The sequence below is a fragment of the Cervus elaphus genome, chromosome 21 (assembly GCF_910594005.1).
Source record: "Cervus elaphus chromosome 21, mCerEla1.1, whole genome shotgun sequence".
NCBI lineage: Eukaryota > Metazoa > Chordata > Mammalia > Artiodactyla > Cervidae > Cervus > Cervus elaphus.
The window spans coordinates 53,730,595-53,745,436 of NC_057835.1; the positions used below are offsets into that span (position 1 = coordinate 53,730,595).

Here is a 14,842-nt window from a genome sequence, read left to right on the forward strand (position 1 = left end):
AAGCCTTTGACTGTGTGGATCACAATAAACTGTGAAAAATTCTGAAGGAGATGGGAATACCAGACCATCTGACCTGCCTCTTGAGAAACCTGTATGCAGGGCAGAAAGCAATAGTTAGAAATGGACATGGAACAAGACTTTTTCTAAATAGGAAAAGGAGTACGTCAAGGCTGTATATTGTCACCCTGCTTATTTAACTTATATGCAGAGTACATCATGAGAAACGCTGGGCTGGAAGAAGCACAAGCTGGAATCAAGATTGCAGGGAGAAATATCAGTAACCTTAGATATGCAGATGGCACCACCCTTATGGCAAAGAGTGAAGAGGAACTCAAAAGCCTCTTGATGAAAGTGAAAGAGGAGAGTGAAAAAGTTGGCTTAAAGCTCAACATTCAGAAAACTAAGATCATGGCATCTGGTCCCATCACCTCATGGGAAATAGATGGGGAGACAGTGGAAACAGTGTCAGACTTTATTTTTGGGGGCTCCAAAATCACTGCAGATGGTGACTACAGCCATGAAATTAAAAGACACTTGCTCCTTGGAAGGAAAGTTATGACCAACCTAGATAGCATGTTAAAAAGCAGAGACATTACTTTGCCAACAAAGGTCCGTCTGGTCAAGGTTATGGTTTTTCCAGTGGTCATGTATGGATGTGAGAGTTGAAGTGTGAAGAAAGCTGCATGCCAAAAAGTGGATGCTTTTGAACTGTAATGTTGGAGAAGACTCTTGAGAGTCCCTTGGACTGCAAGGAGATCCAACTAGTCCATCCTAAAGGAGATCAGTGTTGGATGTTCATTGGAAGGACTGATGCTGAAGCTGAAAATCCAGTACTTTGGCCACCTGATGCAAAGAGTTGACTCATTGGAAAAGACCCTGATGCTGGGAGGGATTGGGGGCAGGAGGAGAAAGGGACAACAGAGGATGAGACGGCTGGATGGCATCACCGACTCGATGGGCTTGAGTTTGAGTAAACTCCGGGAGTTGGTGATGGACAGGGAGGCTTGTCGTGCTGTGCATGGGGTCACAAAGAGTTGGACACGACTGATCGACTGAACTGAACTGAACTGATTACCAAAGAATACACCAAAATAATCCTGATGCCTTTAAATCCTGATGCCTTTAAATGTACTGATCTAGGTTCAAATTTAGTTCTAATATTTTATAAGCTTTACTATCTAGTGGCAATTTTATACTCTGTGCTTTTCCATGCTAGCTTATTTTTATTTACAGTAAACCACTCTCCACCTACATGTGCTTTTTATAAAACCTTCTTAAGTTAGATTTACATTCAAATTCCTCAGATAAGAATCTTCTATAAACAGAACCATGTTATATCATTGAAAAATTATTAACAGATGATATGATACTGTAAATAAAATTATAATTATAATGATTGAACATTAGAAATATTCTCATATGATTTCCTGTCATAGTATGAAATTCTTATATAGATAGCTATGGACATATAGATATATAATATGTCTGTAGACATGTTAATGTTTTTCAGCCTTTGTTCTCTTGTTTGCTTTTAATATATAATGAGATATATTTGAGATATTTGTTTCTGTTCATTGGTAGGTCATCCAGATAAATTTTGAAGAATTTGACCTGGAAATTGGCTATGATACCTTGACAATTGGTGATGGGGGTGAAGTTGGAGACCCAAGGACAGTGCTCCAAGTGTAAGTTCTCAATGTTTCTTTCTTGACTTAGCCTATCAGGTTCTTGTGTAATTTTACCTTTTTTTTTTTTTTTCCATTGATTCTTCTCACTACCTCCAACAGAAGGAGCATAGTATATTATTTATTGTCATCCATCTGCATATGGTATATTTATTAGTCCTTTTAAATAAGGCTTAATATAGTTGATCCACACATAGGTATTTAGAATCCATTGCCAGAAAGGGGCTTAGGATGAAATTACAGACAGGCTGATTGGCCTTATTTTGGAAAATACTTTTACCCTCACAGAGTTTTAGAATAGAGTGGGGGATAAAAAAAAGTTATGAAATTGATCCTAGAGACAGTACTACTAGTACTAAAAACTGGTGGGTGTTGCAATTTATTGGAGGCTTAATCATACCTGGTCATCATCAGTATCTGTTACTGAGAGTTAATCAGTGGTTTGACATGAAGTAGTAGTAGTACTAGAGCAGTGAATAGCTCTCAGAGTTGAACTAATATACTAAAAAGGTTCTTAACGTGAAGAAGAAAGAAAAAAAGGATGAACTTACATTAAATAAAGGGAAATGTTAGGAACTTACGGTTCAGTCGCTAAGTTGTGTCTTGACTCTTTGTGACCCCATGGGCTGCAGCACGCCACGCCTGCCTGTCCCTCAACCATCTCCTGGAATTTGCGCAAGTTCATGCCCATTGAATCAGTGATGCTATCCAAGCATATCATTCTCTGCTCACCTCTTCCTCTTTTGCCTTCAGTTTTTCCCTGCATTAGGGTCTTTTCTGATGAGTCAGCTGTTCACATGGCCAAAGTATTGGAGCTTCAGCTTTAGCATCAGTCCTTCCAATGAATATTCAGGGTTGATTTCCTTTAGGATTTACTGAATTGATCTCCCTGCAGTCAAAGGCACTCCCAAAAGTCTTCTCCAGCACCACAATTAGAAAGCATCAATTCTTCTGCACTCAGCCTTTTTATGGTCCAGCTCTCACAACTGTAAAGATCATAGCTTTGACTATGGATCTTTGTCAGCAAAGTGAAATCTCTGATTTTTAAAATGCTGTCTAGGTTTGTCATAGCTTTCCTTTCATGAAGCACAGCATCTTCTGATTTCATGGCCTGCAGTCATGGAAATGGTATATACTGTGTTTTTTCACTCTGTGTTTTAGGAGTTTGTCTGTTGCCTAATCCTTGGCTATTCATTCCAATAATCTATCTCGGATAGGGGCAAGAAAAAATATTCAGGGCTAGTGTACTGTTTTCATGTGATAAACCTCAAAAGGTTATGATATGCTTTCTCTCAGTATTCCTTTCATAACTGTTGATTTATAGTTCAGGCTTTATCAATGTGGTGTTTCTCAAAAATGGGGTCTTTTGCAAATCACAATTACTTGATGCACTCTTTAAAACATAAATTACTGAACCCCTCCCACTGTGTCCGTTAACATCTGCTTTATATGGTGCCCACTGGGTCTAGGAGTGCACATACAGTCACGTGTTCTGACCCTGAGAACGTGGACCTGGAAAGAGGCTCATGAGGGTCCGGGTAGCAGGAAATTCCAGGGGTACTAGTTTTCAGTGAGTTGTAGAACAGTACTTTTTAAACAAACTGTAAAATAAAAGATTTGTTTTTATTTTTAATTTGTCTTGGACTGATACTTTTACAAAATGAAACAAAAAATTTAGAAAAATAAAACACATATAAATAAATTTCCAGCTTTTTATTATGAAATTCACCAGAGAAAATTATTCTTCCAAATTACTCTAAAGTTTAAAAGATATAGTCCTAATTCCTATTATTTTCTGTTCTTACCATGCTGGAAATTAGTCTATGATCTCCTAGGGGGTGTGGGCAGGCACAAACCTGGGCAAGAGGTGGGCTATAGAATGGTCAGTGGAAAGGGTCAGGGAAGGGGTCTATCTTGCCCAAGTTTCAAAATAGTGTTGCATTTTTATTCAGTCATTCAGTCATGTCTGACTCTTTGCAACCCCACAGACTGCAGCACACCAGGCTTCCCTATCTTTCACTATCTCCCGGAGTTTGTTCAGACTCAAAGTATTGTATACAGCATGATAAATTGTCAATAAATTATTTTAAAAAGTTAACTGGAAATAACTTATTTGAAATAATGTTCTTCTAATGGGTAAACTAGTCTCCATTTAAACATTTTATTTAGCAATGTATTAACTCGTCTATGTATTCCGTTTTGCATTTTTGTTAAATGTGATTCACATGCTAGAGATTTAACTTTTGACATTAAAACTAATACATTTACTTAAAAATTTAGATAGCTGAAAGTCAGGAACATAGTAAAACATGGACAATATGTTCATTTAACAGAGACCCATATAATATCATATTTGAAAGTATTTTTTAAGAGGATGAATTCAGTCTATATATTTAAGTTTATAAGTTCTGATTAGGTTAATAAACATATAATACCTCAGTTTTTAAAATATTTAACAGATAAGGAAAAATCCATCCTGTTTTATTTACGTCATAGTATTAAATTAAGCATTGGGATTACATGATGCTTCTGTTTCCAGTTTTTTTTTTTAATATTTAGGTTCTAAAAGTTAAAATCGATTGTGATATTCTACTCCATAAAAAATATAGTCCATATAGTCATAACATGTTCGACAGCTAAAATAGTCTTTTAAAATGAATTATGAAAAGTTTTAAAAAATAATTTTTATGATTTCTTTCCCTGAAGTACAAGGCATGTCATTTTTTCAATTCAACAACTTAAAAATAATTTGAGTGTGCTGTATCTGTTTACAATGTAAAATTTAATTCTCAGATATATTGGTAGTATGTTCTAACAGCACTCTTCCCTGGGATATCATTTTATTTTAAATATGCTTTAAATATACATGCATGTCCACACACATGTATACCCTATTTTGTGCTGATATATTTTAAATTAATATTTTCTTTATTTTAACAATATTAAATGTGTAATATTCACACTGGCTTTAAGAAAATGTAGCTTTCTTTTTTCTCATAGGTTATTATTATTGCTCTCAGATTATTGGCCCATATGTTTTGACAAGCTACTTAGCTGAAGATACATGTTTTTTAACTACTCAACAATTTATTCTTTAAAAATGCTACCCTGCTGTCAGACTACTGTATAAGATATTTGCCTTAAGCCAACTTTTCTACAACCAGGAACTTATACCTTCCCAAATTTGTTCTTGTACCTTCCCCTCTTAATAATGAAAATATAAATACTAACTGACACCATAGGATAATGAAAGAAGGGAATATACTGAATATAACAGCAAGGTGATATTTTTAGAAATGGATGGTAACAGTATAAAAAGGACTTAGAAAATTGACCATTCAGAAAAATCCTTCACATTTTATATTATAGTTTTTAAAAAGCAAGAAAAAAATATATTTTCACTGCTTTTATTTCTGCCTTGCGCACCTTCTTGTCCTTCTCCATTACACACACACACACACACACACACACACGCACTCCGTACATGCTCACAGTCATTTAAGTTCCTTGAATGCAGCAACTATTACTCATCTTGGATTTCCCAAAATACCTAACACAGAGGCTTGTGTTAACATTGTTAGGTGTTGCATGAATTATAATGGGAGAGGAAAAATTAAATCTGCATGAAGACACGTCAACTGAAACATGCCAACAGGAGGAAGTCTTTGCAGACATTAGCAAGGCATACCTGAGGTGTGAGCACTGTGTAGAGGACTGCCTGGAGGAGCAGTGCATCCAGGCTGCTACGGTTCTATATATATAAATAGAGCATAGACTGAATAGTTTATAACAGCAAATATATTTCTCACAGTTCTGGAGGCTATAAGTCAGAGGTCATGGTGGCAGCAGATTTTGTGTCTACTGACAACCCGCTTTCTGGTTCATAGATGGCCATCTTTTTACTGTGTCCACATATAGCAGATGGGGGCAGAGTCCTCTCAGGAGCCTCCTTTATAAGGACACAGTCACATACATGAGAGCTTACCTTCGTGACCTAATCACCTATCAAAGCCCCCACCTTCATATAACCTCACATTGGATATTAGGTTTCAACATATACATTTTGGCAGCAGGGGGACGTTTAGTCTCTGGCTTCAGAGTTTCAACAGTGTTCACTGATACCACATGCAAGAAAACAATGAAACTGACAGTAGCAATTGTCTCATGTGGACAGAATTCGATGTGCAGTCATTCAAATGACTTGCTGTTGGGCAAAAATGCATGCTCTTGGAGATTCAGAATTACTTTAGGCTGCAGTATGAAATAATCTCTGTGACATTTGATTACTAGCAAAAAATGTTAAATAGAAGAGATAATTTATTTTTATGATTCTTCATTATTTCTTCAGTGTGATTATAGTCACATTTTCCATTATGAGAACACTGACGATTTTACTGAAAAAAAAAGAAAGCAGTTTACTATTATACTTTAGTTTGTTTTGTGAAAATCCTGATGATTTTATTGCAGTTTAAGCAACGACTATGGCTTTATTTGGAGTTTTTGTGTATTTATTTTGTGTTGGTTCAATTGGAACAAATTGTCTAAAGATGCTTTTAGTAGGTATTTTTTTCTTCTTCAACAAGAATATTTGTACTATGGTAGGCATTTCAAAAGTGACTATAGAAAACAAATTAAGACAAAATATAGAAAAAGTATGTAAATATATTAGAGTTCTTCCCACAAATGCCAACTATTTTAAGCATAGCACCTTGTTAGAGTGCCAAATATGTAAATGAAGTATCCATAGAAAAGTACAAAGATGTATGTGCTAAGGTCTTGACCTTCAAATCTTTCCTAAAAACAAGTGTTAATATAGAAATCTCTTTGTATCTGTAATAAGAACTGTTCCAAACACTCTCACATATATTATGCTTTAGAATTGGCTAATAAATTAAAATTTCTGAAACCCAAGACCTTAAATGAAGTAAAACTCAAAATTATTCACTACTCAGTTACCTAATTGAATTAACATACATGTAGTCCCATCATTCTGTAGTACTTTATGTATTTCTTAGGCCCCACCTTACAGTTTATGGGATATTAGCTTCCCAACCAGGGATCAAATCCACACCTGTTGCATTGGAAGCACAAAGTCTTAACCACTGGACTGCCAGAGAAGTCCCTGTATTTTAATTCTTAAACCTGTATGTTGTTCTAGTATCTTGATCTGCTTTCCTTTCTTTTTTATTTGTTTTTAATCTTTTTTTCAGACTTACTGAGGCATAATTGATGAAAAAATAAGACATTTTAAGTTATACAATGTGATAATTTAATATATGTATACTTTGTGAAAAGATTCTCCCATCAGATTAATTGACATATGTACTACCACCCCACATATTTACCTTATTTTTTTTTTCAGTGAGAACTTTTAAGTTCTGCTTGTAGCAAATTTCAGTTATGCAGTTGAGTGTTACCAACTGTAGTTACCATGTTACACATTAGACTTTCAGATCTTATTCATCATATAACTAAATATACATAAACTTTTACCAACATCTACCTACTTCCACCACTCTCCAATACCTGGTAGCTCTCTTGTTTCTATGAATTAAGACTTTCCATGTGCTCTCTTTTTTTGGTGGGGGAGGGGATTCCTTCTATGTGAGTCCAGGCAGTATTTGTCTTTCTATATTGACTTATTCCACTTATCATAATGCCCTACAGGTTCACCCATGTTGCTGCAAATGACAGGATTTCCTTCTTTTTTAAGATTGAACCGTATTTTAGTGTGTGTGTATGTATAAATTTTCTTGAACTATTCATCTGCTGACAGATTGACAGACACTTAGGGTGTTTCCATACCCCTGTATTTGTGATTAATGCTGCAGTAAAAATGGGATTATAGATAACTCTTAGATAATGGTTTCATTTCTTTTTGATATCTGTAGCCAGAAGTGAGATTGCTGGATCTTATGGTAGTTCTGTTTGTAATTTCTTAAGGAATGTCTGTGCTATTTCATAGGGTTTATATTGGTTTATATCCCCACCAACAGTGTACAAAGTTTCCTTTTCCTCCACTCCCAAACCAGCATCTGTTACTTCTTGCCTTCTCAGTATATAAGAGTTCCTTTTTCTCCACTCTCCACCAGCATGTGTTACTTTCTTCCTTTTTATTAAATGCCATCCCCTAACAGATGTGTGTTCATTGGGAGGACTGATACTGAAGCTGAAACTCCAATACTTTGGCCACCTCATGCGAAGAGTTGACTCATTGGAAAAGACCCTGATGCCGGGAGGGACTGTGGGCAGGAGAAGAAGGGGATGACAGAGGATGAGATGGCTGGATGGCATCACTGACTCGATGGACATGAGTTTGAGTAAACTCCAGGAGTTGGTGATGGACAGGGAGGCCTGGTGTGCTGCAATTCATGGGGTCGCAAAGAGTCGGACATGACTGAGCAACTGAACTGTACTGAGCAGATGGGAGTGAGGTTATGACACTTTTTGCTGTAACCCTAATGGTGATATTCCAGGATGTTTGTTAATCTAACTTTTGTAGCCATGATCATTATCCTCAGTGAACTGTATATATCCAAAAATGAAGGTATAATTCATTCTTTATAGCCCTATATTAAAACAAAATAAATATTAAATCTATTTCTATAAAAGGCAAAAGTTACATATTTGTATAATACAAAAATATGTTGGAATGTAGGACTATAGTTGTTATTTCTAATGGATGTACCCATAATGCCTAGTGGTTATAAATAAAATCAGGCATTGAGTCTAATTGAAATTTAATAGAGCTTGTCTTTTGTTTTATATTGTACTGGAATGCTTGAAGAATATTTCTCAGTGCACTTACTTAGGGCTTTAACGGTTTCATTCTAGCATGAAGGGACTAACTAGGGAGATTAGAATGCACTATAAACCCTGAGGTCACTCAGCTTATAAATAAATACATACTAAAGAAGTTTTTAATAATTAAGTTTTAGAGATAATTTGTTCAAAAAGATGTATTAAAAACACATTAAAACTACTTGAAGACTTTTCAGAGTTTTTGAGAATGATTTAACTCCTTCCCCTGTGGCCCATAAGGACCCCATACTGTCAGGGATGGGGGTGGGATACAAAGTTGCCTAAAGCAGATATATACAGTTTGTGTCAAAACCAAAGTCTTTGAAAGCATATCAAGATTAATTAGCCTTTGACACAGGATGCAAAGAGCAGGATTTTAAGTGAGACACTGATTATTCAGAAAATATACTTAAAGTAACCTACCAACGCAGTAACTCCTTTCCCCCAAATGAAGAAAAGAATGAATAAGTTTTGCTATCAGTTCAGTTCAGTCGCTCAGTCATGTCCAACTCTTTGCAACCCCATGAACCGAGCACACCAGGCCTCCCTGTCCATCACCAACTCCCAGAGTCTACCAAAACTCATGTCCATCAAGTCGGTGATGCCATCCAACCATCTCCTCTTCTGTCGTCCCCTTCTCCTCCTGCCCCCAATCCCTCCCAGTGTCAGGGTCTTTTCAAATGAGTAGGCTCTTTGCATCCTGTGGCCAACGTATTGGAGTTTCAGCTTCAGCATCAGTCATTCCAATGAATATTCAGGACAGATTTCCTTTAAGATGGACTGGTTGGATCTCCTTCAGTCCAAGGGACTCTCACGAGTCTTCTCCAACACCAAAGTTCAAAAGCACCAATTCTTCGGTGCTCAGCTTTCTTTATAATCCAGCTCTCACATCCATACATGACTACTGGAAAAAGCAGCCTTGGCAAGACGGACCTTTGTTGACAAACTAATGTCTCTGCTTTTAATATGCTGTCTAGGTTGGTCATAATTTTCCTTCCAAGGAGTAAGCGTCTTTTAATTTCATGGCTGCAATCACCATCCACAGTGATTTTGGAGCCAAAAAAAAAAATAAAGTCAGCCACTGTTTCCACTGTTTCCCCATCTATTTGGGATAAAGTGATGGGAACTGACGCCATGAACTTAGTTTTCTGAATGTTGTTCTTTAAGCCAACTTTTTTACTCTCCTCTTTTACTTTCATCAAGAGACTCTTTAGTTCTTCTTCACTTTCTGCCATAAGGGTAATGTCATCTGCATATCTGAGGTAATTGATATTTCTCCCAGAAATCTTGATTCCAGCTTGTGCTTCATCCAGCCCAGCATTTCTCATGATGTACTCTGCATATACGTTAAATAAGCAGGGTGACAATATATATCCTTGACATACTCCTTTTCCTATTTGGAATCAGTCTGTTGTTCCATGTCCAGTTCTAACTGTTGCTTCCTGAGCTGCATACAGGTTTCTCAAGAGGCAGGTCAGGTGGTCTGGTATTCCAATCTCTTTCAGAATTTTCCACATTTTATTGTGATCCACATAGTCAAAGACTTTGGCATAGTCAATATGGCAGAAATAGATGTTTTTCTGGAACTCTCTTGCTTTTTTGATGATCCAGCAGATGTTGGCAATTTGGTCTCTGGTTCCTCTGCCTTTCCTAAACCAGCTTGAACATCTGGAAGTTCACGGTTCACATATTGCTAAAGCCTGGCTTGGAGAATTTTGAGCATTGCTTTGCTAGTGTATGAGATGAGTGCAATTGTTTGATAGTTTGAGATTTCTTGGGCATTGCAATGGAAAAAAGACAACCTCTTTAACAAGTGGTGCTGGGAAAACTGGTCAACCACTTGTAAAAGAATGAAACTAGAACACTTTCTAACACCATACACAAAAATAAACTCAAAATGGATTAAAGATCTAAATGTAAGACCAGAAACTATAAAACTCCTAGAGGAGAACATAGGCAAAACACTCTCTGACATAAATCACAGCAGGATCCTCTATGACCCACCTCCCAGAATATTGGAAATTAAAGCAAAAATAAACAAATGGGACCTAATGAAACTTAAAAGCTTTTGCACAACAAAGGAAACTATAAGCAAGGTGAAAAGACAGCCCTCAGATTGGGAGAAAATAATAGCAAACGAAGCAACAGACAAAGGATTAATCTCACAAATATACAAGCAACTCCTGCAGCTCAATTCCAGAAAAATAAATGACCCAGTCAAAAAATGGGCCAAAGAACTAAACAGACATTTCTCCAAAGAAGAAATACAGATGGCTAACAAACACATGAAAAGATGCTCAACATCACTCATTATCAGAGAAATGCAAATCAAAACTACAATGAGATACCATTACATGCCAGTCAGGATGGCTGCTATCCAAAAGTCTAGAAGCAATAAATGCTGGAGAGGGTGTGGAGAAAAGGGAACCCTCTTACACTGTTGGTGGGAATGCAAACTAGTACAGCCGCTATGGAGAACAGTGTGGAGATTTCTTAAAAAACTGGAAATAGAACTGCCATATGACCCAGCAATCCCACTTCTGGGCATACACACTGAGGAAACCAGATCTGAAAGAGACACGTGCACCCCAGTGTTCATCACAGCACTGTTTATAAATGCTGAATTTTAAGTCAACTTTTTCACTCTCTTCTTTGACTTTCATCAAGAGGCTCTTTAGTTCTGCACTTTCTGCCATAAGGATAGTGTCATCTGGGTAGCTGAGCTTATTGATACTTCTCCTGGCAATCTTGATTTCAGCTTGTGCTTCATCCAGCCTGGCATTTTGCATGATGTACTCTGCATATAAGTTATATAAACAGGGTGACAGTATACAGCCTTGATGTACTCCTTTCCCAATTTGGAACCAGTCTGTTGTTCCATGTCCAGTTCTAACTGTTGCTTCTTGACCAGAATTTATTATTTGTATACCATTTGATGATGACCATTCTGACCAGTGTGAGGTGATACCTCATTGTAATTTTGATATGGATTTTCTTAATAATTAGCAATGTTGAGCATCTTTTAATGTGCCTGTTGGCCATCCGTATCTGTATGTCTTATTTGGAAAAATGTCTGTTTAGGTTTTCTGCCTACTTTTGGATTGCATTGTTTATTTGTTTGCTATTATGTTGTATGAGCTGTTTGTATATTTTGGAGATTAATCATTTGTCAATGGCGTTGTTTGCAAATATTTTCTCCCATTCTGTAGGTTGTCTTGTTGCTTTGTTTGTAGTTTTCCTTGCTATGCAAAAGCTTTTAAGTTTAATTAGATTCCATTTGTTTATTTTAATTTCCATTCCTCTAAGAGATGGATACCAAAAAAAATATTGCTGCAGTTTATGTCAAACACTGTTCTGACTATTTTCATCTAGGAGTTTTATAGTATCCAGTCTTACACATGGGTCTTTAATCCATTTTGAGTTTATTTTTGTAGGTGATATTAGCAGATGCTCTAATTTAATTCTTTTGCATGTAACTGTCCAATTTTCCCAATACCATTTGTTGAAAAGATTTACTCTTGTCCATTGTGTATTCTTTTCTCCTTTTTTGTAGACTACTAGACCACAGTGTATGGGTTTATTTTCAGCCTTTCTACCTGTTCCATTGATTGATATGTCTATTTTTTGTGCAAGTACCATACTGTTTTGATGATTGTAACTTGTAGTATAGTCTGAAGTCAGGGAACCTGATTTCCCCAGGTCTGTTTATCTTTCTCAATATTGCTTTGGCTCTTTGGAGTCTATTGAGGAGAACACATGTTAATTCTTTGAATGTTTGGTAGAATTTCTTGTGAAGCCATCTGGCCCTTGAATTTTATTTGTTGGGGGTTTTTAAATTACTGATTCAATTTCAGTACTGGTGATTGATCTGTTTATATTTTCTGTTTTTTACTGGTTCAGTCTTGGGAGATTGTGTATTTCAGAGAATTTAGCTGTTTCTTCTGGATTGTCCCTTTTATTGGTGTGTACCTGCTCATAGCAGTCTCTTATGAACATTCACATTTCCGTGGTGTTGGTTATAACCTCTTTTTCATTTCTGATTTTAGTGATTTAGACCCTCTCTCTCTCTCTCTCTCTCCTTTCTTAGTGAGTCTGGCTGAAAGTTTTTTTTTAATTTTATTTATCTTTTCAAAGACCCATTTTTTTTAGATTTTTTTTTTTTAAGTTCCATTGGTCTTTTCTATTGTGTTGTTACTTATTTCTGCTTTGATATTTATAATTTCTCCCTTCTACTAATGTTGTATTTTATTCGTTCATCTTTCTCTGATTGCTTTAGGTGTAAGTTTAGGTTGTTTATTTGTGATTTTTCTTATATCCTGAGGTAAACTTTTATCACTATAAGCTTCCCTGTTAGAACTGTTTTTGCTGGGTACCCGAAATTTTGAATTGTCATGTTTTCATTTTCATTTATCTCTAGGTATTTTTTAAATTTCTTCTTTGATTTCCTCAGTAATCCATTAATTGTTTAGTATAGCATAACATTTAGCCTCCACATGTTTGAATAAACATCCACTTTTGTTTATCTATACTTGGACTGGAAGGAACTTGTATATCAAAGTTAATCAAGGGACTTTAGACCTGTCTCCTGCACTCTTAAACTATAAATGCCAGATTTTCATTTGTCTCTTATGTTATACATTACATGCTGAATCTTCTTTGCAATCAAACTAGTTAACACAGTTGTTGTTGTTGTTGTTGTTTTCCTGTTTGTGTGTGTATGTGTATGAAATTTAGAGATTGAGTATCTGAATGTATATCAGTTACTTTTATTATGGTATTATAGAAAAATCAGTAAGATATTCTCAGTTTTACTCTGTCAGTAATTGGATTGCTGGATTTGTAAGACCAGATCATGTCTGTACTGGTACAAGAGACAAATTATGTCAGGCCAAGTAAACAGTCAGGGAGAACTTTATACAAGACTGTTGCTACAGAAGTCAGGAATATTGCAATAGGGCTAAAGACTGTTGAAATGAGAGTTAAGATTATTGCTATAGGGAAGACAATTTGAACTCTGCTGGAAAAGGTAGGGTGGTTCCTAAGTGCTGGGGTGAGCTAGTAGAAAAGTACTAAAAAACGTTGAGCTTCCCGAGTGGCTCAGATGGTAAAGAATCCACCTGCAATGCAGGAGACCCATGTTTGATCCCTGGGTCGGGAAGACCCCCTGAATAAGGGAATGGTTACCCACTCCAGTATTCTTGCTGGGTGAATTCCATGGATGGAGGAGCCTGGTGGACTACAGTTCATGGAGTCACAAAGAGTCAGATATGGCTGAGCGACTAACACTCTAGGTTTAGAAAACTTTAGGTGGGATATTGTTGCTGTTTAGTTGCTGAGTTGTGTCCAACTCTTTTGAGACCCCATGAACCATACATAGCCTGCCAGGCTCCTCTGTCCATGGGATTTCCCAGGCAAGAATACTGAAGTGGGCTGCCATTTCCTTCTCCATGGGATCTTCCTGACTCAGGGACTGAACCTGCATCTCCTGCTTGGCAAGAGGATCCTTTACCACTGAGCCACCAGAGAAGTCAGGTGGGAGATGAGTCAATGTTAATAGCCCATTTGTGTTTTCTAATAGTTGCTTAACAAAGTTGGGCTCTATACTCAGGAAAATAGGAGTGCTATCTCCTATGATGATTTTATTTCAAGAAGATGGCTTCCAAGTCCTTGAGAGAGATATTCCTGGTTGTAGAAGATTTATATATCAAAGATGGAGAGAGGATCTGCAACCGCAAGTTTTCTAAAGTAAATTCTCTTAAGAAATTTTTGGGCCAGAGCCTATAGTCAGGATGATAACCCCTCTAAAGCTTAATGAAGCTAGGAATGTTAAGGCTGTCTCAGTTATTGGGAGTACTGTTTAGAGCAGTTTGTAAGTAATGATTGTGGGAAATATTAATGGGGGTACAGAACAAAAAATAGTGTAAAAAATAGTATGTGTTTTTTAATGAAATTCTATTCTTAAAATATTTGAAATAATAGTGTTGTGAATAGGACGGCAAAGTGGTTCATGAGAATCGTAGTTTGCTGGAATACCTTCTTTCAGTTAAGTTTGGTGCCATTATCAGTGGTTCTAAAAAATTTATATCCAGTTCTTTGTAGGAAATACTGTTCAGTCCTTCTGAGATGCTGGCTTCACTTGGCAAACATAGATTTTTTTTTTTTTTTTAACCTGGATTTTCCTTTCACTTTGATAGCCATATTGGTGGTTAGTAGCCCTTCAAAGTGTTCCTCCACAGAAGCAGTCTGTCTTTCTTCTGGAATACTTTTATATAAGCAGAATATTCTAGGCAATAGAGGTGGCATACTTCTTCTAGTGGGTCCTTCAAGGTCCTTGTAACTGTGCGTCTTAGGGTTTC

General features: G+C 36.6%; 1 protein-coding gene across 1 annotated transcript in view; it reads left to right on the top strand.

Moving 5' to 3' along the window:
• CSMD3 (CUB and Sushi multiple domains 3) overlaps positions 1–14,842 on the top strand; it is a 1,322,573-nt gene that overhangs the window by 707,736 nt on the left and 599,995 nt on the right. The window contains exon 12 of the mRNA XM_043879976.1: positions 1,582–1,685. Coding sequence (XP_043735911.1) covers positions 1,582–1,685 — 104 coding nt within the window. The remainder of the gene's footprint in view (positions 1–1,581; positions 1,686–14,842) is intronic.